General features: G+C 34.2%; 2 protein-coding genes across 2 annotated transcripts; both read left to right on the top strand.

Annotated features, from left to right (window-relative positions):
• Nucleotides 1-644: 644 nt before the first annotated feature.
• On the top strand, nt 645-10,113 carry LOC149423905 (circadian clock-controlled protein daywake-like). Its single transcript, XM_089632178.1, has 6 exons — nt 645-787; nt 2,501-2,593; nt 2,969-3,119; nt 4,846-4,979; nt 7,805-7,957; nt 8,237-10,113. The coding sequence occupies exons 1-6, from the start codon at nt 688-690 to the stop codon at nt 8,386-8,388; spliced, it is 783 nt and encodes a 260-aa protein (XP_089488304.1). The 5' UTR covers nt 645-687; the 3' UTR covers nt 8,389-10,113.
• Nucleotides 10,114-12,819: 2,706 nt separating this feature from the next.
• Nucleotides 12,820-20,977, top strand: LOC149423904 (uncharacterized). The gene is made up of 4 exons (XM_089632180.1): nt 12,820-14,478; nt 15,966-16,058; nt 16,410-16,560; nt 20,706-20,977. Exons 1-4 carry the CDS (start codon nt 14,409-14,411, stop codon nt 20,746-20,748), a joined length of 357 nt encoding a protein of 118 aa, XP_089488306.1. The 5' UTR covers nt 12,820-14,408; the 3' UTR covers nt 20,749-20,977.
• Nucleotides 20,978-26,158: the final 5,181 nt, after the last annotated feature.

The raw sequence follows: 26,158 nt of genomic DNA, 5'->3' as shown, positions 1-26,158 counted from the left end.
AAAAACGATGAAAAACAAAAAAAAATAACCTAGCCTAACCTAACCTAACCTAACCTACTTAACACAGTTAAAAAAGTTTTTGTTTTATCACTTTGAATGACTTTATATAACTTTTAAAAAATGTGATGAATTGTCATTTTGATGATTTATCCGGTCACCGTTGCCATGTATAAGAAAAAATTTATTGATATAGGGAGAAATTGAGAGCGAAAAGTACAGAAAGGGAGAGATCGGTTTAGTGAAGATTTATTATTTACCCTTTTTAACGTGCGAAAAACTCCTAGACACATTTTTCCAACTTTATGATTTTTTTCGGCCTTTCCCCATTTTACAGAGTCGAAAATATTATCATATTCAACAATAAAATGCGACTGCTTAAAATTTAGGGATTTTTTTGGAATTTTTGTTTTTTGGGAGTTTATTTTTCCCCCAAACCCAGTCAAAAATATTATTATTTTGAAAAATAAAAGCGACTATTTAAAATCATGAAATTTTTTCGCATATTTGGACATTCATGAAAATTTTTGAGGACTTTGCTAGGATGTTATTTTTTGTAATTGCAACGCCGAATGTGACTTATTTTTATATCACTTGAACTTCCGCCTTGTTATCTCTCTTGGAAAGTTAGACTTATGAAAACAAGATATTTTAATTTAATGTACATTTTATCAATCAACACTGAGGTCGATGGTTAAACGTTTAAAAATAGACTTCAAAATGCAAAAAAAATATTTCTTTATTGTGTTTGGTATAACGGTGATTAGTTCTGTTTATTCTCAATCTATATGTGAGTACACTCTTAATAATAATAATAATTAAAAAAAGTGTGTATATGTTAGCTGAACAGAGCGGTGGGTGCAATTTTCTGTCTGTCTTATGCATTGTTTAACACTGTACTACGGTGGTTTGAGGGTACTTCTACAAGTATGGTGTAGGGGAGCGCCCTGCAACTGGTCGACAGCCTGGACAAGAGTTTTTTTTTCCGATTATCCGGTAGCGCTGACTCGTTCCAGCTACTCGGTGGTGCATCAAAGCAGCAAACCCATTCACCCTTCATAGATATGTTACCTAGATTTTGTTAATTGGATATTTTGGCCAAAATCTGTAAATGTTTTTATTTTTTTTATTTGGTACATTATTTTGTTACAATTTATGTTTTCCGGTATTATTTTTATAATTTCAATTCCGTTATTTTAACGTTTTATTTATAAGTTTTCACCAATAACATATTACTAGAAGCCAGGGTTTTTATTTTCAGTACAGAAATTCTGGGACTAATTACCATAATACGGTGACTTAGGATCACAGAAACCTAATTCCAAAAAAATCTGGTAATGTTGTTTACAAGTGACACGAAGCTCTATCTCGTGCACACAGCTATTTAATATATACAGTTGGGCATATGAGCATTTCAATCTTTATTTTCGTTTATCTCAAAACTTATTTTTTTGCAAATAGGCCCCTGTGATCCTCAACTCTTTGCACAAAATACGAATGCATGAATGGGAATAATGTGGATTCTTCAGCGGACTTCTTCAATTTATCACTTTATTAACATAAAAGATTGAAGCTAAGCACTTCAGTGAGGATAAAAATAAAAAAAAAATCTATTTAATAGAAATAAAATTACATCATTTTATAAACCATTCGTGTGTAAAAGTCCATAAAAATGCCGAAAAAACGAATAGGTAAATATGGTCACGGAATGGAACTAACGGTGTCTTTACAAGAATTGTTAAACTTGAATTTTTTCAATGTTGGTCCAAATATATGTAAAAATTGTAAATTGTGTACAAATATAATATACAACACGGGCATTATAGCCTAGTGTGATAGTTAAATGAAATAATTGTGTAAATATTGATTAAATAAATAAATATATATATTTAATGCTGGGTATAGCCGAGAGCCGAGCCACGAATTATTGCAAAGGAACGAAGCAGCCGGAAGCGGCGTTTCGTCTCGTGTGACCCCATAAAATTGAACTTGCTTACCTAAAATTAAATACAAAATCAGACTTTGTTTAATTGAATGAAAAAATGGTACATGGTAAAAACATACTACTTTTATATCTAAATAATTCATTTAAATATATACCCGCTCAATAGTTGTATTTAACTGACTAAATCAAGTATTTTAATAAATTTGATGACAAAACCAAAAAAAAGTCGTGGGACATTTAAAAAACGCAATGTACAAAAGGCGAACAACTTTAAAAAAAATTAAGTTAAATTAAATATTTGAATAATTCGTTAAATTTTATTTTTATTATTACAATTTGAAATTGAATTTTATCACCTTTCAAACACAGTTTTTGGTTTTCGGATACATTCAGAAATATCCTTTTATTTGCATTTTATTGAGAAACGACAAAAAGGTTTTTATAACAGGCAAAGACAATAATAGTAATATACGAGTATCACCGTAGGTATTCAAAAATGTATTTATATAATGATTTATGTATCTTAATTTAAAGGTCGTTTTTATTATTACTTTTTAGCGGAGCTAACCACGGTATGTGAAAGGAGCAATCCGAACTACAACGAATGCTTCAGAGGAAAAATAAACGACTTGAGGCCGATGTTGGCTAGGGGTAAGTCTGACTTGAGGCGCGTATCCTACGGCAAAATTTTTTCAAAACATCCACAGTAAAAAAATTTAAAAAATTGGGTAGGGCCACATTGTTTTTTGTTTTCAGTGCCGATAGAAAACAAAAAACCTTATTGCCCCTACCCAACGTATTTTTTTTTCGGAACTTTTAAAAATATTTTGTAGCAAAAGACTCGTCTAAAGGTAAATAATAATGTGAAACAGTTTTTTCCTAACCTTTTGAATTCAGAAACAATGTATTTTATTTTAAACGCTCAGTTTCCCGTTTGTTCTACTACTATCCGGACACCATGTACGAAAGCATTTTTATTTTCGTATTTATCTTTTGTTTGTTAAATATAAACTCTCTGTTTTCCAGGTAAACCAGATTTTAATATAGCAGCTCTGGAACCCTTTGAGTGGAACAGACTGATACTCGCAGATGCACAGAATCCTATTGCTGGATTGTCTTTCTATTTGAAGGATCTGAAGATATATAAGGCGTCCACCTTTCACATGGACTTTATAGAGTGAGTTAACACCCATACCTATATTAATATTTTACCACAACACGGGCATTAGCCTAGTATGGTAGTTAAAAAAATGTAACTTGTAAACATTTATTAAATAATAAAAATTAAAATATAAAAATAACGAACAAAATTCATTTTTAGAAAACGAATTTTATAAAATATATTATGATAAAACTATACTAACAGACCGAGCGATTAGTCATAATAGACCCGATATAGTTTTACATGACAAAATTTAAAAAATAACTTATATCATTGATGTCGCTATTCCAAATTCCTGTAATATTCAAAAATCTATTAGTGAAAAAATAAGAAAATACACAGATTTAGGAAATTAAATAAAAAGAATTTGGCATTCTCAGACTATAAAAATATTACCATTCGTTATTTCGGCTACTGGCATTATACCTAGCTCTCTTATTAAAAATTTAGGCGTATTAGATCTATCAAAAAATTTATATATAAAGATGCAAAAGTCGGTCATTTTGAATACATGTAGGATAACAAAAGATTTTTAAATATTTATGTTGAGGGATCAGTAGGATTTATAGGCCCTATTAGAAGTTCTACTGAGCCGAACCCTCTGATATGAAAATATCTGGAGTCGGCGAATTATTTTCCCATTTGATCTCTGGTGAGTTGACGTGTTGTTCTTGTATTGTTTTGTATTTATTTTGCTTATATAATGCACTTACATGATTATAATTGACTAGATAATCATTTGTGGAAATATGTGTGGACGGGTTTAGTTTTTCCTATGGGGAAGATTTAACCCGGACAACAAAATCGGAACCATAAAAATAAAAATCCACTAACTTAGGCTCAGTTATTTCGCAAATTATTTCAAATGGCCATTCAGCGGAATTTTGTTTTTTTTTTACATTTTAAAGGTCACGGTAAATGCCGATTCTGGGTTGTTTTTTTTAAAGTTTAATTAAAAAACATATTATTTTTAAGCAATAATTATTAAATTGAAATACCTATATAATTTTTTTTTAAATTCCGAGAAAAATACATGCCGCCGACGGAAATTGAAATTGATACATATTATGTCTTCATTAAATGGTGAAATATTTTCACTTATCAAAAATTATTACTCGTATTTTTAATAATAAACTATACTTTGTGCTGTGCATAAAAAAACTTTACGATTAGATTCCTAAGGAGAGTTGTTTCAGAGAATTTGAACAAGTCATCAAATTTCAAACATAATTTCCAAGTTCTCTTCAAGTTCTGTTATTATTTCTTTTAACTGTTTCTCTTTCATGTTCTGTGTGTCTATCCATTTCATGATTTGAATTTTTATTAATTTTCAAGTTCTGTGAAAGATTTTTCAGGGTCTGTTATTATTTCAATTCTGTGAAGCAACTGGCCCATAATGATGATAATAACAGAATATGAATGACTTTCACAAAATATTAAAATTAAGATTGTCTTCTTTCTGTACTTTTACATTATATTATGTATATTGTCATTTCTCATCATTTCTATACGCTCTCCTTTCACTGCCATCTCTATTTATTATTTGTGTAAAAAATATTATATTGTTAATAAATAAATAAACATTTTTGAAGAATTGTTAAAATTCTGTGAAATAACTAAGTTCAATAATTTTTTAGGAAAACTATCAAAATAAGCAATGTTATTATAATATAAGAATTCGTATCCAAATTTTCTCATCCTTCATTATTTTATTACATAAAGCGGAATATATTTTTTCCAGTGTTAATTTTGAGACTGGGATAACAACAGCAAAGCTGAGCATCCCATCTCTGGACGTTACGGCAAAATTTAAAATTTTCGGCACATTCATCTTGCTTCCTGTTGAAATTTACGGATATATTTCGATTAAATTGGGTACGTATCTTAGAATTTGAATGAAACAATGATTTATTTCAGTTGGGTAATTGAATTAACCCGAAGAAAATACACCAATACATAAAATCAAACAAAATGTTTCCGGAGACCTAGGATACCAGGAGCAATTGTACCACGGGTCAGTAGTGCCAAGACGAATAACCCACTTACGCTATAAGTTCGAAGCGTTTTACATAACTCCAAATTGCTCGCCATACAATCCCATACAGACCTGCACGCCTAAAAAAATGTGGTATAATTGTGGGCGTGGCAACCATATGCGCTGTGATCTGCTAGCCAGGCTATAATTGAAAATTATACGACCCCCTCTCCTGCCGTAGGTAAGAAAAATTTACGGAGCCCCGTAATTACGCGGTTGTCATCTGTCAAGATGACAGATCCCATAAAAATAAATGATATTCCGCGGTAGTCCCCCAATTGAACAAACCCTCTAGTAAGATTGTAGCGTAGTGTGTCAGCCCAAGATATAATACGAGTATGTACATGACACGCCCAATTTATATTTAATGTGTCCAGAGATGTGCTTTATTTCAAATAAATCCATTTCAAATGTTAATCCAAAATGCAAAATGGGTATTTTCCATTTTGCATTTTAAATGCTTTTCTAAAAACCATTTTGCATTTTCCATTTCAAATGCTTTTCTCAATGCATTTTCCATTTTAAATGCTTTTTTGCAACATTCTTCCTACTTTCTCCACTCATCTTTTTTTCATAAGCCCCAAATATCAGTCGGTCCTCAACCTCGCCATGAGAGATAATTTACATTTGTCAAGTTGCTCCCTGGTAGGAGCCCTGGCAATTGAGTGATACCATTACAAAAATACTGATTTAAATACTGAACATGGCCATGACGCTGTAATATTAAATGTTAGATAGCAGTTTCTATGTTTTTACGTTGGCAACATTAAGTCCCGCGCAAATTTTTTGTGGTTTCATAATCTGTAGTCGTGGTGTTTTTGGATTTACCATCATGTAATATGTTTGTTCTACATTGATGTCCATTATTAAATGACAAAATTGTTTAAAAATTCTATAATTATTTTAATTGTTTGACCTCAGAAACCATTTTGCATTTTCAATGCAGTTTGAAAATGGGTATTTTGCATTTTGCATTTGAAATGCTTTTCTAAAAACCATTTTGCATTTTCAAATGGAAAAGTTTTGACCCATTTCCATTTTGCATTTCAAATGGTTTTGGGTACCCATTTTGCACATCTCTGAATGTGTCAAAGGCCTGGTAAGTACGTTAATACGCCCTGACACATGCGGACAAGTCGCCAGCACTAGACCGTGAGGCATAGTGGAAGCCGGACGTTTGCAATTGGAGGAATGAATTTTTGAACAAAAAAGTAACTTTTTTCGATTGCATTCGTAGCATAATATTACAACTACAGTGATATATTTGTATATGTTTTACTATCCACACATTTCTTCGGACAACTGAATTTAATTAAGGATGGGTTTAGGAGCGTTCGTGAGCAGAGAATAAAAAAAATGCCTTTTAATTTGAAATGACCATTTGGGGGGTAGTTGTACCGATTTATAGAGGAATGATTGAACCGGTACAATTGACCCCGTGCTACAACTAACCCCGAGGATTTTTTTGGTTTCTGTGAGTAATGTCTTAAGTACATGCCCATTTTTATCACGTTCAATGTCCAAACCCTATTCATTTTAAAAAAACAAAAGTATTTGAAGCATTATCGAGATTTTAATAAATCTTTTGTATTTTTATTTTGTCAGATGATGCGAAACAGAAAAGAACAACTCCAAACTTCTTTAATTTTATTTAAGAATTACAAAACTATTAACAATAAGAGATTTAAGATGGGTTCTGACAGAACTTAAGGGAGCCACGATTCTTACTTAGATTCATAATTCATAATGAGATATAATAATAATAATATAATAATATATATTATAATAATAATATATATATATTTATTTTTTATTTTTGTTTAATATAAGTTTTTTTGGAAAAAAAGTTTGATTTTATTTATTTGTTCTTGTAGGTTCATAATACAGCGCAATTCGGAAGGGAGATTATTGTAGTTTTTTATGGCTTGGTAAATATAATGGTTTTGCATTTGAGTTGTTTTAAAGATTGGCGTAATAAATTGATTTCCATTTCTCATGAGTTTGTAAAATTCTTGATATTCTGTGTTATTTTTTTCTTTACACATTTTTATAATTTAACTTACACCGCAATTTCGCTGATTCGCCGCGTGCATTCATAGAATGCGTACAATTTCGTGCTAAGTTGTGCTGCGTTGACTCGCACACGGGTCGCCATTGCGGTATACAAATTATTTTTAAAATTAATGATTTTTTTGCAATCTTATTAAATATAATCATAACATTATAAGATCCTTAAAAAGATTGTAATTTTTTTGATTTTAGATGATTTAAAATTACTTTTCTGAATAAATATTGTAAAAAAAATAAATTAAAAATAAAATTGGGAGTTGTCGCTTTCATACCGAGTGGGATTGACCTTATAAAACTGAGGTTCGTATGACGTCACGCGTACCCAGTGGGATTTTGATCGTTTTGGCGGGTTTTAAAATTTATTATACGAAATCGATATTTGTAATATAAAATACTAGAGAAATTTTATAATATATTTTTTTAAATCTTCATTCGAATCCCAAATAATTTATTTAAAACACAGGTTCTCCTAGTGAGGTGAGAGGTTTAATTTATTTTTCTCTTCTCCTTTTTTTTCTTTACTTTTTCTAACGTAAAATAATATATATATATATATATATATACATTTTTCTGTGATTGTGTTTTGTTCGTTCAGACGGAGTCAAGGCAGAATGCAGATCGCTGACCACAAAGTTGGAGATCGAACCCGGGTACATCATCACCCGCCTCAGCAGTATGAACATCAAGGTCGACTCTGATCGCTTCCATCTGACGCTCCGCCCCAAATACCCCAACCAGTCTTTATTAGGTAACTAGTTACTTCACATAGAAGCGAAATTCGTCATTCGTCAAAGAACGCGAATTTTGTCAAGTTCAACTCAAGTGTTTAGTTTACTTGATCATGCCATGTGCCATGTTTCTCTCAAGCGTCCTTGACTTCATCTACCATTCACATTCGACTGTGCTCGAAAATATTGCTAACTGACCATAGATAATGGATCGCTAGTTACCCTGATACATCATGTTTTATATTTTAAAACGTGTATTTAATTCAAATTAATTATTTTTGGTTGTCAATTTATTACAGTTAAACAGATTGAAAAGAGGGTGAATGCTGACTTCAAAAATATGGGCAGACAGATCAACCTTCGACTGGAGCAGCAATTGGCCAAGATCCTCAGAACTGGCATCAACAGGGTCTTGGAAGTATGGTCCTACGACGAGCTATTTCCACTGTAAATCAATTATCAGTCAGTCATACCTACCTATAGCAGTGTGCTATTTTCTTTAGTCTAAAGCAAGGCTGCTCAACCTCAGGCCCGCGGGCCACAATGTGGCCCGCGAACGGATTATAAGTGGCCCGCGTGAACCATTTTCAAAAAACCCGCCAATCCGCCAATTTGAAAAAATGTCGCGGGCCCGCGGTAAAACAAACATTGCAGCTTGCGCGCGGTCACCAGTGTTGCCAACGAAGGCGATTTATCGCTATTTAGGCTACTCAGAACGAGAATCAGCGACGAAAAAATCCAACCTGTTGAACTTACTTTTTAAACAAAAATACACCGGTTTTTGATATAATATTTTTTGCGTCCGAGCCACCCCCCCCCCCCTTTTCTCAGCGAAGTTCCGTAACAACCCCCCCCCCCCCCATGGATTTAAAATATTTTGTGGGGGATTACGTTTTATAGAAATTCTCTAACAACCCCCCCCCCATGGAAATAGGAACCGTCAGGTATTCAGTGGCCCGCCAGTGATTCAAAATCGTCAATTTGGCCCAACTGTTAAAAAGGTTGGGCAGCCTTGGTCTAAAGCTCATAAATCTCAGTAATACTGCATAATGTTATGTCCTATCAGTAGTGAAGACAGAATCGTTGGTAATATTAAGTGCCACCCGCCCGCCAACCACTTTCATATTCAAATGACATCATGTAAAAACTTTCAATGTTAAATTAATATTGGTGTGTTAATATTTTACTTATGATTAATACAGATATTTTTTAATTAAGTTTAGTAAAATATAACACGATTTTTTATATTTTTTAACAAACGCATGTAAATACATTAAAAATAAAGCATAACCTTGACTTTTACTAATGCTGATAAGAACCAAAATTTTCTGAAAACATGCCTTCTGATGTCCGGTCAGACGTTCTGAACCACTGAGCCACGTCGGCTTATTTCCAACCCGCCAAATAATTCAATATGTACTATTACTTCAATCGACAATTACTGCTTATTATAATTTTTCCACCTGTAAATCGTGAAAATACCTGTACAAACTCACCTTCCCTTCTGACCAGAAATCAGAAGGTGCGGTTTCAATTCAATTTATTTTTACTCGGGAGATATTTTCAATTTGTATTGATATTATAGGCGACTAAATATTGCTTATAATAATTTATTATCCTTTGTTCTATGCATAAAAACCTTGTATTATAAACATTAGTCTATTAATAAAAAATAAATAAAACAATCTCCTTACAATTTTCTTATCAGCATATTTTCTATTACACAATTTGTAGGTGAAAGCTTTTCCCTTATAACAATATTCTCGGAAGGAAAGTGACACCACTACATATAATGGCTTTTATGGTGCTTTATGTGGTAAAATCATGGGAGATTTTCGAATATTTGGGCGTTTATGAGAATTTTAGAGGTCTTTGCTAGGATGTTATTTTTTGTCATTGCAACGCCGGGTGTTACTTATTTTTATAGATTCTACCTACGCAATGTTCGACTGAGGTTTTGTCAAATGTTCAGGCAAATTTATAAAAAAAGGTCGCAAAATTAAAAATTGAACGCGTGTACCGGAGTGCTGACGCGACCGAACACAATTTCTCTCTTCTTTCTTTACGCTGTGTAAATCGTATATTTTATTATGTTATTGTGTTGAAAAGTGATGTTTTAGTTTTTGTGATTTGAGATGGCGATAAGGCTTAAGTCGTCGGCCTGAACAAAAGTTCAGCTAGGATGTTATTTTTTGTATTTATTTTTTATTTATTTTTTTTATTTATTATTGAATTTTTTTTTATACATACATGGATAGTTACATAAAATATTGAAAAATGTAAAAAAATATTGAAATAAATGTACATAATTAAAAAAAAATCCCACGAAGGCAAAGCCTGTGTGTGGGTAATATAAGTATTTTATATTTATAATATATTTTTATCTTATTTCCATGGTTTAAGTGGAGATCCAATATCAAATATAAATTTAAGTTATTTTAAAAGAGTTACTGTAGAGATGCAATACAAGAAACTAAATCATGAAATATGTAAAAGTTTTAAAATAACACAAAAAATAAGGTAAATACTAGTTTTTAAAGAAGACATCTTAAAAGTAAATTAGCAGACAAAGCATTACAAACAATAAAATATATCCGCTGTTTTGTATGTATGTGAAATAATAAAAAATAATCCCTACATCGATATAAATGTTACAGATAGCATTGCTAAAACTTGTAAGAAAAAAATATCTATTTAGTTCAGTGTTTTTTAGCCAAGATTTGATGTACTTTATAAAAGATTGAAGGTTTACACACTTGTCCCTTTTAAAGGTTGTACATAAAGAATTATACATTTTTGGAGCAATAAAACTAATATGCCTTTGGGCCAACCTGGTTTTGCAGTGAGGCACAGCATATTCACAAGCGCCATGTCGTTGGCTGGCACGATTTGAATTTTTAATAAAGTTGTTTGGTCGCGTATAAATAAATTTAAGACATTGAGCACTATAGGTCTGCTTAAGGTCCAAAATTTCTTGGAACAATTGTTTAGAGGGATAGGATTGAGTTTTTTGGTACATTATCTTAATAATTGATTTTTTGGCAATTTCTAGTGGTTTTACATGATTGTTGAAAGTTCCGCCCCAGCCAATTAGTCCATAGGAAAGAGACGAATGAACTAGTGAGTCATAAACTAGTTTCATGGTTTTTTATATTTACTACATTACTCATTCTTTTAAAAATATGTTTTAGGTATCTCAATTTGTTAACAGTTTTTTCAATATGGCTGGTCCATTTAAGTTGACAATCTATAATTACACCTTAATACTTAATAAGTTTTACAGATTTCATCTCCTCACAGTTACATAATGTGTTTGGGTTACAATTTACGTTATGAAACTTCAAATTAAGATTGGTTTTAGGAGCCGACTTCTGTGTGTTAAAGAAAGGAATACAAATAGTTTTATCATGATTTAGGGTAAGTAGGTTTCTATCTAGCCACTCTTTGACAATAGTAATACATTTGTTAGCTTTATTAGTAGTATTTTCCCATGATTTTCCTCGGACTGTTATTGCAGTATCGTCAGCAAATGAGAAAATTTTACCAAGTATTTTAATATAACATAAGTCATTTATAGATATTAGAAAGAGTAGCGGCCCCAATACAGTTCCTTGTGGTACACCATGTTTTACTAAATCAAAATTGCTGAAATATATTCCAATTTTTGTGCATTGTTGGCGATTCAATATATAATTTTGTAACAGCATGAGACATTTATGTTTAATTCCAATGTTGGATATTTTCTTTAAGAGAGTTCTATGGTTGACTGTGTCAAAGGCTTTCTTTAAATCTAAAAAAATGGTTAATGTTTTAATGTTTGAGTGCAGGTTAGAATAAATGTTTTTGGTTAAATTAAATATAGCATCATCAGTACCTAGTTTAGTTCTAAAGCCATATTGGTTAGGTGAAGGGAGTGAGTTTGATTCCAGAAAATCGACGATACGTTTTTTAATGCATTTTTCTAATATCTTAGACAGTTGAGAAGTTAATGTGATTGGTCTGTAGTTGTCTGTTTTACATCTAAGTCCTGATTTGTGTATTGGGATGATGTTAGCTAGTTTTAATTTATTCGGAAAAATACTATCTCTGATGCATGCGTTAAATATGTGGTGTAATGGTTTGATTATATGTTTTTTATAGATTTAATTGTAGTGTTACTTAAGTTGTCTGGGCCATTTGCAGACCTAGCGTTTAGATTGTCAAAGTGGTTTGCGATTTCAAATTCAGTTATTTCGGGAAATTCGGATAGTTCGAAGGTAGAATTTTCAGTCTTCAGAAAGTCTGGGGGTACATGCTGAGAGTGCAAGCTAAGAGAAGGATTATTGTCAATTAGGGTAGAGGTGATGTTTGTTAAAAAGTGGTTGAAATTGGTTGCAATATCTTTAGGATTATCAAAGATTATATTATTTTCAGTTAAATTTTTTTGAGGAATTTTGTGTTCTTTTTGATTCCTGTTTGAGATCTCATTTATCATGTTCCATGTTTTTCGTGAGTCATTATGTGCTTTTTGTAGTTGTTCAGAGTAATACCGGTGTTTGCACTTTTTTATAAGAGATTTTTAGATAATTTCTATATATAATATAATGGTTACGTTTGTTGTAATTTTGTGCTTCATTGGTGGATAAGCAAAGATTTTCTTGAGTTTTATTAGATTTGAACAGTTTATTTCTATGCTGAATTGAGATTATTAGTCCACGTGTAATCCATGGTTTTATGTGTCTGTGTTTACTTTTTGGTGCTGCTAATGGTTCATAAAATTTTTCAATATGATTTTGGATTATATCATAAAAATTATTTAGAGATGTATTTGTGTCATCATTAGAAAGCACTGAGACCCATGTTTCGGCTGTAAGTGAGATGTCTAGAGATAGGTAATTTTTTTTTTTTTTATTTGCTGACGTTTAATGTGATCTGTGTAGCTATGTGATTTTTCAGTACAATGACCATAGAAGGTCGGATAGTGGTCTGTTATGTCAATTTCGAAGGTAGCAGATCTATGTGGGTAACTTTTATTTGATTTGAGGAATATGTGATCTAAACATGAATCATTTATATGATTAGGCCTAGTGGTACTATTCACGTAAGATAGATAACCTTTGGTATACAGTAAGTTCAAGTATTCATTTGCAGTTGGATTTAATATTGCGTTTTGTATGTTTATATTGATATCTCCTACAATGAAGGAAAAATCGAATTGGTTCACATTAACTCATTTATGAAATATTCAATTTCAAGAATGAATAGATTTGTGGATAAAGAGGGAGATCGATATATAGCCAATACTGTATATTTTTTCCCCTTAAAGCAAAAGTAACATGGACAGCATTAGAGTAATGGAATTTTAGTATATTTACATTTATGTTGGATAAAGATAGAGTATTATAAAATAAAGTAAGGCTATCATGCGAGGTATGTCTAGAGGGTATTGACAAGGTATTAAAGTTAGGTAAGCTGAAAGGGACACATTCTTGCATTTGGGTTTCAGTGAGTATTATTATATCTAGCTGGAAAGATAGAAAATTGAAATGGATACAGAATTTGTCATAGTGTTTCCGGATACTTCTTATATTCTTGTTCAGCATGTTGAAGTTAGTATCTTCAAAAATTGCATTTATTTCAATGAAATTATCGCATTCTTGGGTTTTAGGAACAATATTGTCTGCGCAAGCCATTTTATGTGAAGTTTTTATTTTTTTTTTTCTTTTTTTATATGGGGTCCGAATTATTGTAGTGGAATATCATTCGCGTCCTTCACGTAGATTATTGGTGAATCCTGTTTTTTTCGTAGTAAGACGTTTCCGTTTTTTGTCCAAACAAATTTGTCACCCATAGATTTTGTAGATCTTGCTAGTTGAAGAAGTTGGTTGTTGGCGGGCGTAAGCTTCTCGTTTATGTAAATCTTTGTTTCAGAAGAAGAGTATTTCATATCCTTTGCAGTAAAACTCCAACTTTCTTTTTTTGGGAAAGTATTCAAATTTTAGCTTTTTTTGTTCTTAATTTCAATGTGATTGATTTTTTTGTTGAGTATCAGTTTTCAATGTTGTTGTGCAGAAGTAAATCATCGCACTCTGGTTTCTTCAGTATGAGTTCCACCAGTATGTTAGGATTTTCATTTTCTTTTAATTCCAGTCCTTGGATTTCTATAGACGTCTCAAGAGCATTTTGTTGAATTTTGCTGACCATTTGTTTTGAAATTTTGTTTTCATTTTGTACTTCTTTTATTTTTTGGTAATTTTTTTTCTTTTCTTCCTCATAATCATCATATTATTTGCTAGGATGTTATTATTTGTCTGCGTTGTGACTTATCACTGATGCACTTTCGCCTTGATATCTCTCTTATAAAATAGACTTAAGAAAACGAGACATATTCATTTAATGTTCAGTTTATCATTTAACACTGTGGACGCTGGATGATATCGATGTTCATAATAATAATTATTGGTTACAGTTTTTAAAACAGACTTCCTCAAAATGCAAACAAAATATGTAATTATTGTGTTTGGTTTAACGGTGATTAGTTATGTTTATTCCCAATCTATAAGTGAGTACACTCTTAATAATAATTTTAAAAAAGTTTGTGTATGTTGGCTAAACAGAGCGGTGAGTGCAAGTTTTTGTCTATCATATGGCAATGCCATAATCATATTTATTAGTGACACTAAGCTTTATCTCGTACACACAGCCATTTAAGAGATACAGTTGGGCATATGAGCATTCCAATCTTTATTTGCGTTTATCTCAAAACTAAAAACAAAATACCAAATGGAAATGTAATGGTAATAATGCGGGCGGCACTTACTTGGGCTTCGCCCAGTTTACGTGATACTAACAACAGTTAACCTATAATAACCCATCCTAACCTATCATTTTATTATACATTATAAGAACATGTCATAACTACGTGTACATTTTATAATACATATAAGTACATGTCATATTAGTGGTTTGTTGGGTAATTTTACAATTAACGAAGCGTTTCTAGCTTCCGATTGTGTTTCATGTTTTTTTATTGGGTTGGCAGTGCCTACACTTCCTTTAAACAAACGCGTATTATGCGCTAACTTCATATCGGTGTTCTGTCAAAATGGTGCAAAATTATTAACAACGTAAATCATATTAAATATCAATATTTTTATAAAACGTAAATGCAAAGAGTTGTTGTTTATTGTCATTAAGTTGAATCAAATGTTTGTTTTCTTTTTAAATGCGTATAAAAATGGTAGTTTTAATGCATGAAATTGTACGTATTTGTTATGGATAATTTCAAATGAAATTATTCGCCATTATGCTGCCGCAGGTGCACTCTGTCGGGAAATAGGGAAACTACTTCAGCGGCCGGTAAAGGAAGGATTGACATTTTCAACGCTGTGCGGAATTTACCCGAAACATAAGATTTGAATTCGACCAATCAGAGGGCCGAAACCGTCCAGACGTTGGCGTATTAATACTATCAGATTCTTCAGCGAACATCTTCAATTTATCACTTTATAAACATAAAATATTGTAGCCAGGGCACTTCAGTAAGAATAAAAATTATATTATGAAATATAATTGTACATCATTTTATAAATCATTCGTGTGTAAAAGTCCCTAAAAATGGCGTAAAAACGAATAGGTAAATATGATCATGGAATGGAACTAATGGAAAGTTAGCATTGAAAATTCGTTAAATGTTATTTTAATAATACAACCTGAAAGTGAATTTCATCACCTTTCATAAACAGTTTTTGGTTTTCGGACACATTCAGAAATATCCTATTTATTTGCCTTTTATTGGGGAGCGGAAATATACACAAATTCTCCAACTTTCTGACAACTTCTTTAAGAAATATAAGGGTCAAGATGGTCAGAGACCTGAAGGGTTAAATATTAAAAGGCCACAATATTACAGGCAAGACCTGAAGGGTCAAATATAAAAGGCCACCATACAACAGGCAAAGACTATAATAATAATATATCACCGTTTGTATTTAAAAATGTGTAATGGTTTATTTTAATTCAAAGGTCGTTTATATTACTACTTTTTAGCGGAGCTAACCACGGTATGCGAAAGGAGCCATCCGAACTACAACGAATGCTTCAGAGGAAAAATAAACGACTTGAGGCCGATGTTGGCTAAGGGTAAGTCTGTATTAAGGCGCGTATCCTACGGCAAAATGTTTTCAAAACATTTACAAAAAAGAAGAAAACAATATTGGGGTAAGGGCCACAATTTTTTTTGTTTTGAAAACAAAAAACTTTGTTGCCCCTACCCAATGTTTTCATTTTGTCGGATGTTTTGAAATTATTTTGTAGCAAGAGACTCAACTGAAGGCAAATAATAATGTGTAACAGTTTTTTCCTAACCGTTTGAATTCAGAAACAATTTATTTTATTTTAAACGATTAAGTTTCCGCTTGCACCATACTTATTATGCATTTTTATTTTTGTATTTATATTTTGTCCATAAAATATAAACTGTCTGTTTTCCAGGTAATTCAGATTTTAATATAGCAGCTCTGGAACCCTTTAAGTGGAACAGACTGATACTCGCAGATGCACAGAATCCTATTTCTGGATTGTCTTTCTATTTGAAGGATCTGAAGATATATAAGGCGTCTACCTTTCACATGGACTATGTAGAGTGAGTTAACACCCATACCTATAAACCACTAACTACTTAGGTAAGTTTTTAGATTCTCACGGCCAAAAGCATTTTTATTGTTTGTTTTCGGGGTGTTATGCCGTGTTGCGCTAACTCCTTCTTTAGCCGACGTTTCGGACAGCGTTGCAGTGTCCATCATATCAGATCTGCCCTGATGATGGACACTGCAACGCTGTCCGAAACGTCGGCTAAAGAAGGAGTTAGCGCAACACGGCATAACACCCCAAAAACAAACAATAAAATAACACTAACTACTTAGTCTTAGAAAAATATGTAAAAATCAGTTATTTCGCAGAAAGTCATCAAATGGCCATTCATGTTTTTTTTTTACATTTGCAAGATCCATTTATCCATACCTTGATTTGTTTTAAATAATTTAATTAAAAAACATATTTTTAAGAAATAATGATTAGACTGAAATACATACATTAATTGAAATAATTTTCCGATAAAAATACATGCCTCCGACGGGAATTGAACCCGCAGCCTTCTGACAGCCGGTCAGGTGCTCCACCAATTGCGCTACGTCGTCTTATTCCATTTCTACTGTTTTTTTTCATAATTATTGCTTATTACATTTTTTTACAATTATTGCTCAATAGAGTTTTCATTAGAAAACTATCAACCTTATTTTTGTAGGAAAGGCATTGATAATGCTAAATCTCCTACTTTATGACGTCGAGACATATTATGTCTTCATTTATTGGTGATATATTTTCACCTATCAAATATTATGATTTTAATGATAAACTACACTTTGTGTTGTGCATAAAAAACCTTGTCTCATAAACATTAGTTTTTTATTCAAAATAATAATTAAAAAATCTTTACATTGTTTTTCTTTTATGTTCTGTATTATTTTCCATTTCATGATTTGAATTCTAAGCAGGGTCAGTTCACAGAATTTGAACAAATTACCAAATTTAAAATTTCTGTGAGAGTTCTATTTAAGTTTTGTTATTATTAAAATTCAGAGAAGCAACTGGCCCATAATGTCTGTATATTTATATTTTTACGAAAACTATCAAAATATGCGCTGTTACCATTATATCAGAAGTCGTATCCAAATTTTCTCATCCTTCATTATTTTATTACATAAATCGGAATAATTTTTTTTCCAGTGTTAATTTTGAGACAAATGTAACAATAACAAAGCTGAGCATCCCATCTCTAGACGTTACGGCAAAAATAAAAAAATTTCGGCACATTCATCTTGTTTCCTATTGAAATTTACGGATATATTTCGATGACATTGGGTACTTATCTTAGAATATGAATAAAGCAAAGATTTGTTTCAGTTGGGTAATTGCATTAACCCGAAGAGAATATATTAATATATAAAAACAAAGAAAAGGATTCCGGAGACCAAGGAGATCATGAGCAATTATACAACGGGTTAGTAGTACCAAGACGAATAACTCACTTACGCTATAAGTTCAAATCGTTTTATATAAACCCCAAATTGCGCGCTATACAATCCATACAGACCGAAAGACAGAAAAAGATGACGTGCTATAAGTGTGGGCGTGGCAACCATATGCACGGGATCTGCTAGCTAGGCAATAATTAAAAATTATACGACCCCCTCTCCTGCTAAGAAGTAAGGTAAGAAAAACGCTGTCATCTGTCATGGTGACAGATCCCATACAAATAAATGATATTCCGCGGTAGTCCCCCAATTGAACCGACTCCCGAGGAAGATTATAGCGTACTAATTTATAATTATTGTGTCTAAGGCCTAGTAGGTACGTTTATCATTTGTCGTCAGGCGATGGCCTTGACAAGTTGCCACTTTATTCGATTGCATTATATTACAATTACAGTGATCGGTGTAATTGTAATATAATAGCATTATATTACAATTACAGTGATCGGTTTGTATCTGTTTAACTATCCATACATTTCTTCGGACAATTGAATTTACTTTAGGATGGGTTTCGGAGCGTTCGTGAGTAGAGAATAAAGAAAATTTTGCCTTTAAATTTGAAATGACCGTTCGGGGGGTATGATTGTACCGGTTGTTATGTAAATAACATAGGATTATTTTTCTTACTTGACAGTAAGTAAGAACCTGGCAAATCTGTGATTTGTCTTGTCTATTGTTTATGCTCTGCTCTGGCAATAACAGGAAGTGACTAAAATTGAAGATGGCGTCACTTCCCGGCCGGACAGAGAGAGGAATGTGCGCGTCCGGTCGGGGGTCAATTATTAATTCTGGAGGTCTGAGGATCTGATCGAAAGATATTGCATGGATTTGTGATTATTACCGAAATGTTCGGTTTGTGCTTCAAGTTTAGAAGTTTAATAATATTTCCCGCGAGTGGAATTCGCCACGGGTGGCGTGCATAGTGAAAACGTATTTTGCCATGTTCGGCCGTGGAGGTAATCAGAGTTTATCCAAGTGATCGGTGGTTATTTCTGCCGATAGACTGTTTTCGCCGTGAGCATTTTGATTCGGAGCATTTTTAAGTCCTACCTCGCCTCATGGCTGATGGCTGGACCGGCACATGGCTGGACCTCGCTGGGCCGTTGGCCAGCCACATCCTGATGCCGTCGTCTACTCCTCATCCTGGCTGGTACTCACTGGGCCGATACCAGTCACATTTTGAAGCTGTCGTCTACTCCTCAACCTAGCTGGTACTCACTGGGCCGATACCAGTCACATTTTGAAGCTGTCGTCTACTCCTCAACCTAGCTGGTACTCACTGGGCCGATACCAGTCACATCTGAAGCCATCGTCCTCTAGCTACTTGGCTGATTCATCTAGTCCGCCATTCGCGGCACTCAGCGTTCGTTCCTCATAACTATATACGTACATATTATTTAAGACAGGGTAGATAGATTCTACGTTCTGGTCGATGGGGGTAAGTTTTCACCTTTTTGTATATCTCTTTGAAATTTATCAAAATATACCTTTTTACGGTCAGTCCAAAGTTTTACCTGAATACTTTCATTTTATAACCTTGCAACTTCCTTTCAAACATCATGTAGATGGGATATATTTTTCCCGCCCTGTATGGAGAATTATGCTCTATCGTCGATTGGTCGGTTTGGCGAGTTTTTTTCCAGTTCAACCACTGGAAGGGACTCTGGCGCGTTTGGTCTTTCTAAGACCAACAAAGTCAAACTTAGCCACCCACTTTTCAGTCATCATAACAGTCAATAATTTACATAAAAACCTAACTTAACCCAGCCTATTAACACAACATTGGACTATGTAAGTAACATAACATTGTGGTAAATAACAGAACATAACACGGTACAGTTGACCCCGTGCTACAACTAATCCCAAGTTTTTTTTTTTAAGTTTCTGTGAGTAAAGTCTTAAGTGCATGCCCATTCGTAACATGTTCAATGTCTAAACCCTTTTCAATTTATTAAAAAAAAACGATTTTGGAGCATTATCGAGATTTAAATAAATCTTGTGTATTTTTATTTTGTCAGATAATGCGAAACAGAAAAGAACAACTCCAAACTTCTTTATTTTTTTTTAAGAATTAGAAAACTATTAACAGTGAGAGATTTATACGCCCTGCGATTGGTCGACGGGTTCTGACAGAACTTACACCACTACCTCACATCGGTCGATCGGCCGCGTGCTTTAGTAGAATGCGGACAATTTTTTGCAAAGTTGTGCTACGTTGACTCGGACACGGGTTACCACTGCGATATACAAATTATTTTTACAATTAATGATTTTTTGCAATCTTATTAAATATAATCATAACATTGTAATTTTTTTATTGTAGATGATTTAATATTACTTTTCTGAATAAATATTGAATAAAAAATAAAATTGGGAGTTGTCGCTTTCATACCGACCCAAGTGGGATTGACCTTGCAAAACTGAGGTACGTATGACGTCACAAGTACCCCGTGGGATTTGGATCGTTTTGGCGGGTTTTTGCAATTTATTATACGAAATCGATATAAAATACTGGAGAACTTTAATAAATTTTTAAAAAATCTTCATTCGAATCCCAAATAATTTATCTAAAACACAGGTTCTCCCTAGTGAGGTGAGGTGTTTCATTTATTTTTCTCTTCTCTTCTTTTTTTCTTTATTTTTTCTAACTTAAAATAATATACATACATTTTTCTGTAATTGTGTTTTGTTAGTTCAGACGGAGTCAAGGCAGAATGGAGATCGCAGACCATAAAGATTGAGATGGAACCCGGGTTCATCGTCACCCACTTCAGCAGTTTGAGCATCAAGACCTACTCTGATCGCATCCGTATGAGGCTCCGCCCCAAATACCCCAGCCAGGCTTTCCTAGGTAACTAGGTACTTCACATAGAAGCGAAATTCGTCATTCGTCAAAGAAATCGAATTTTGTCACACCTTTTTCTGGTATTTTAAAATAACTTACTATCTAACTAATAACCATCACGCATACTTTTTCGCATCATTCAAAAATCACACATTGTGTCATACATAGTTTTCTGTTATCCCAACTCAAGTGTTTAGTTCACTTGATCGTGCCATATGCCATATTTATCTCAAGCGTCCTTGATTTCTTCTACCATTCACATTCGCTTAATGTATTCTTCTTACACTCCTTTTTTCGTTCATTCTCTCGACATGCCCAAACCGCCTAAACGTACTAATCTAAACTCATTACGCTTACATCACAGTGACTGTGCTCGCAAATATCGCTAACTGACCATTGATGATGGATTTATTCAATATCATATTGAAATATGGTTTTAACAACCGTGAAAGTTACCCTCATACATCATGTGTTATATTTTAAAATGTTTATTTAATTATTTTTGATTATCAATTTATTACAGTTCAACAGATTGAACACAGGGTAAATTCAGACTACAAAGATATGGGCAAAGTGGTCGTCCATCGGCTGGAGCAGTAATTGGCCAAGATCCTCAGAACTAGCATCAACAGGGTTGTATCTTCCAGAATGCGACTATTACATATTGCTCAGTAAAATTTAGCCTTCAGGCGCATTCTCACAGTTCGTATTTTTAAAGCTAGTGTAGCTTCCCACATTTGCAGATTCGACCCTACAATAAAACAATTCATTGGCCTGGTATTTTTATAAACATATTGTCTTGTTTGTGTATCATTTATGATTTAAGAATTAGTGACATTTTACTGCAAGCGGCGGCAGCTTTCAAATAGGGCTGTTCGCTTTATATGTTTATGATGACCCTAGTTAAACCATTATGCCTAAAAATATTTGCCAATACCTTTCCCACCCCTGTCCCATAGTAATAAAAACCCCAAATAAAGTTTCATCTCCTTTAAAATAATTCCTTTAAAATATTTGTATTGTTTAAGTCACGTCTGTATCATTAATAATAGTTAAGTGCATTTTATTTATGTTAAGAATGTTGTTTGCCAACGAGCGGGTGGAACATCTTTATTTTTGCAAAACGTCCTTCAGAATTTAGTTTAAATACAGATACCTCCCAGAAAAAGGACAGTATTAGAGTATTGCTATAACGGGTAGGTACAGACGTACCTACGGAGGAGCGAGTGTTGAAATAACTGGTAGGTACATGCGTACCTAGGCAGTCAGTCGTGAGATAATTACTAGGTTTATGTAAACCTAGGGAAAACTGAAGAATAGAGGAAACTAGACCTTTATTTCTTTCAGTTTAAGTTTTAGCAGAGGAAAATAAGATCCTCTGCAATTATATTGTGAATTAATAAATTTATATGTCAAGAAGAAGAAGTGTTTTCCTGCATTCCATCTGACGGCGTGTTCTCGTACCACGATAGCAGAAACATATGGTCCTTCGAGCCGCATCGGGAACAGCAGCATCATGGAAGCGGGACAGCACTCAAAGACGTCATCTGTCTGCGGCAGCAAGGCGGGAACCAGCAGCAGCTGGATGGAGGCTCAAATTAAAGCTTCAGCAACCAAGGTGCACATCACGAGACAAAAGGCCCGCCTACTTACGGAGATGGCTGAAGCAAAGGCTGCCGAAGCAAAGATGGCTGCAGCAATGTCAGTCTTGGAAGCAGAGGAGCAACATGCGGCGCTCGTTTTAGAAGCTGCATCAAGGACTTCGCAACGGACTCTCGAGGATAGAGTCAATGACTGGGTGGACCAGTCACATCACAGTTCATCATCAGAACTTGGAAATCACGATGAACAGCCTCTTCGAGATCAAATGGAGCAGCAACAGGAACTGCTCCATGATGGGCGGTCATCACTACAACCGCCCACAAGAACTGCACAGCAACAGCCCTTGGCAGGGCAGACTCTCCCGTCGCAAATGGAGTCTCGGGTAGAACAAGCTCATCCGCTGCAATTGGAACAGCGGTTGGAGCAGAACAAGGGTGGGCGGTACACATCACTCCCACCAAAAGGATCCTCAGAGCAGCAGCCCTTGGCAGGGCAGACTCTCCCATCGCAATTGGAGCCTCGGGCAGAGCAGACTCTTCCGCTGCACTTGGGACAGCGGTTGGAGCAGCAGCAGCAGGGCGGGCGGTACGAGCTACTCCCACCCAGAGGAACATCGCATCAGCAGCCCTCGGTAGGGCAATCTCTTCAGCTGCAGTCGACGCAGCCTCAGCAGCCAAGCAGTAGCTACTGGGAGCTGCCTACATCAGAGCAGCCATTCAACTTAGCAGAGCAACGCGACGGGCAACAGTGGCCAGAGTCGCAGGGCCGATTCCAGGGACCAACACCTGCTATAACTGAAGACCGTCTCGCGGAATCAATTGGTAAGGCAATGTCTTTATATAATACCAGGCCCAAAGTTAATGATCTTCCCACATTTAACGGCAATCCAATTGAATGGATTGCATTCAAATCAATATACCATCATACCACAGACTTCTTAAAAGTATCTGACAGCGAAAATTTATATAGATTACAAAAAGCGTTAAAAGGAGAGGCGCGTGACGCGGTTTCTTCCCTTCTATTATCTCCTTGCAATGTCAAGGAAATAATAAATACGTTAGAAAATATTTTTGGCAACACGGATCACATCATACAAAAAACTATTGGTGAGATCCGAAATTTAAGTAAATTAGATGAGAATACCAGTTCAGACGCCATAATTCGATTTTCTTGTAAAGTAAAAAATTTAATTTCTATGTTAAAATCATTTAAAAATATCGGACATTTGCACAATCCAGATTTGTTGTCGACATTAATCGGTAAACTGCCTAGTACACTACGAACGTTGTGGCTTACAGACAAAGATAGGCGGAACACAACACAGCCAATACTCTGCTATTTATCACTTTGGCTGGAAGAAATCGTCATTAATTCACGTGACTCAGGAATAAGTTTTAATTCTAAAATCAGTAACGAAACTAAATTCGCTTCCAATAACCATTTCAAGCAGTATAGTAATAATTATCATCCACGGCAAGCTAATCAACATCAAAATAAACAAAATTTTAATAGGCCTTATGCATCCAAAAATAATCATTTCGAACGTTCGTACGATACGTCAAAAAAATTCCTTTATCACACCACTAATAATGGAAAACCACCGTGCTGTGTTTGCAAAGGAGAACACCAGATTTGGCAATGTGAGAAATTTAAAAATGTCCCAATAACGCAAAGATGGGAAATTGCTAAATATAATAATGTTTGTTATAAGTGCTTAGGGTACGGACATTCCCGTTTTAATTGTAAAGTAAATTTAAAATCACCAAACAAAAAATTTCATGATTTATTGGTTAATCACAATCGGGTGGAAACCGATGAAGTTGTCACAAACACGTGGGAAAGTAATCAAGTACTTTTAAAAATTATTCCGATTACGGTATACGGGCCACTCGGAAGCCGAGATATTCATGCGCTATTAGACGATGGGTCAACCGTCACATTGTTAGACCAAGAAGTAGCCAAACAAATCGGTTTGTCTGGACCAGTTAGTGACCTCTCATTGCATGGAGTCAATGAAATGAGCTCCAACAACGCGGATTCTATGTCAATAAATGTAAAAATAAAAGGTAAAAACGAAGTAGAATCGTACATAGCTAGTGCTCGAACCGTTCGGGATTTAAAGATACCAGCTCAAATGGCGCTATCTAATTCTTACATTGCGAGTAATAAACACTTAAAGAACGCTCCTCGCTTTGATAGGAATGTAAAACCCCAAATGTTAATTGGGCAAAACAACTGGGAATTAATTATTTCCAGAAAAATAGTTCAGGGAGATAAAAATAAAGTATCATTATCTTATACAAAGCTTGGTTGGGTCGCGCTCGGCCATATTTCAAATAAAACGGGAAATAGTGTGGAATTCAATTTTCATGTTCAGGAAAACGAAAATAGCGAATTGCATGAAATTATCAAAGAGAGTTTTAAGATAGACGAGATGGGAGTAGTGAGCCCGAAAATATGCAAAGATGATAAACGTGCATATTCCCTGTTAGAAAGTACCACAAAACGCGCTAGTCAGGGGTGTCATTGGGAGACGGGTTTGCTGTGGAAGGAAGAAGAAAGATATTTTCCTGATAGTCTTCAGGTTGCGGAAAATAGATTAAAAACTTTAGAAAAGAGAATGGACAAAGACCCTGAATTTGCGGAAGCCTACTGCAACAAAATACAACATTATTTAGATAAAGGATATGCAAAAAAATTCAATTTCAGTGGTAGGTATCCGGATAGCTCGGATAAATTTTATTTACCACATTTTGCTGTTTACAACCCAAATAAGCCAGGAAAGCTGCGGGTTGTATTTGATGCGGCGGCAAAATCAAAGGGAATTTCTTTGAATGATAGGCTTTTAACCGGGCCCGATCTATATAATTCTCTGCTAGGAATGCTTTTTAAATTTAGGCAAAATAAAATTGCATTTACCGCCGATATCCAAGAAATGTTTTTACAAATTAAAATTATTGATGAAGATACACCGTTTCAGTTGTTTTTATGGAGAGGAAAAGATCGTAAGGTAGCCCCGTCTGTATACGCTATGAATTCAATGATTTTTGGCGCAAAATCATCACCTTGTTCGGCGCAATTCGTAAAAAATAAAAACGCGGATCAATTTTTATCTCAGTTTCCCCAGGCCGTCGAAGCAATAAAAACAAAACATTACATGGACGACTATTTAGATAGTGTAAATTCAGTAGAAAGTGCGAAGAAATTAATACAAGATATTACATACATACATGCTCAAGGCGGGTTTAATATCACCGGCTGGGCAAGTAACGCGCCAGAGGCGCTAGAAAACATTCCCGTAGCCCACAGGTCGAAGAATGTTGTTTGTTTCAAACAAGGTGAGGAAAACATACAGAGAACATTAGGTTTGCAATGGGATCCAAATTCAGACACATTGTCATTCGATCTAAGCTTCAAAAAAATTCCCGGGGATATTATTTCTGGGAAGCAAAGACCCACGAAAAGGCAGATGTTGAAAGTCATTATGACAATATTCGATCCGCCCGGGTTTTTAGCACCCCTGACAGTTCGGTCTAAAATACTACTGCAAAATGTATGGAGGTCGGGTACTGACTGGGATAAGAAATTAAATGATCGTAATTTTAATGAATGGCTTCAGTGGTTGGAAGCCTTAAGGTCAATAAGTAAAGTTAAAATTCCTAGGTATTACGAGATTTTATGCGATGGTGAAAACGCCGTAGACA

Source organism: Hesperophylax consimilis, chromosome 5, assembly GCF_061612785.1.
Source record: "Hesperophylax consimilis isolate HC1 chromosome 5, BYU_Hcon_1.0, whole genome shotgun sequence".
Taxonomy (NCBI): Eukaryota; Metazoa; Arthropoda; class Insecta; order Trichoptera; family Limnephilidae; genus Hesperophylax; species Hesperophylax consimilis.
Note: the sequence above shows the minus strand (reverse complement) of the source record. Positions and strands in the feature narration are given on the sequence as shown.

What these genes read in the sequence shown, in the direction of transcription:
- LOC149423905 (XM_089632178.1), top strand. Translation starts at nt 688, where the DNA reads ATGGTTAAACGTTTAAAAATAGACTTCAAAATGCAAAAAAAATATTTC. An exon ending in TTTCACATGGACTTTATAGA is followed by an intron (nt 3,120 to 4,845) that starts GTGAGTTAACAC and finishes TATTTTTTCCAG; the next exon opens with TGTTAATTTTGAGACTGGGA. An exon ending in ATATATTTCGATTAAATTGG is followed by an intron (nt 4,980 to 7,804) that starts GTACGTATCTTA and finishes TTGTTCGTTCAG; the next exon opens with ACGGAGTCAAGGCAGAATGC.
- LOC149423904 (XM_089632180.1), top strand. Translation starts at nt 14,409, where the DNA reads ATGCAAACAAAATATGTAATTATTGTGTTTGGTTTAACGGTGATTAGT. An exon ending in TGTTTATTCCCAATCTATAA is followed by an intron (nt 14,479 to 15,965) that starts GTGAGTACACTC and finishes ACTACTTTTTAG; the next exon opens with CGGAGCTAACCACGGTATGC. An exon ending in GAGGCCGATGTTGGCTAAGG is followed by an intron (nt 16,059 to 16,409) that starts GTAAGTCTGTAT and finishes TCTGTTTTCCAG; the next exon opens with GTAATTCAGATTTTAATATA.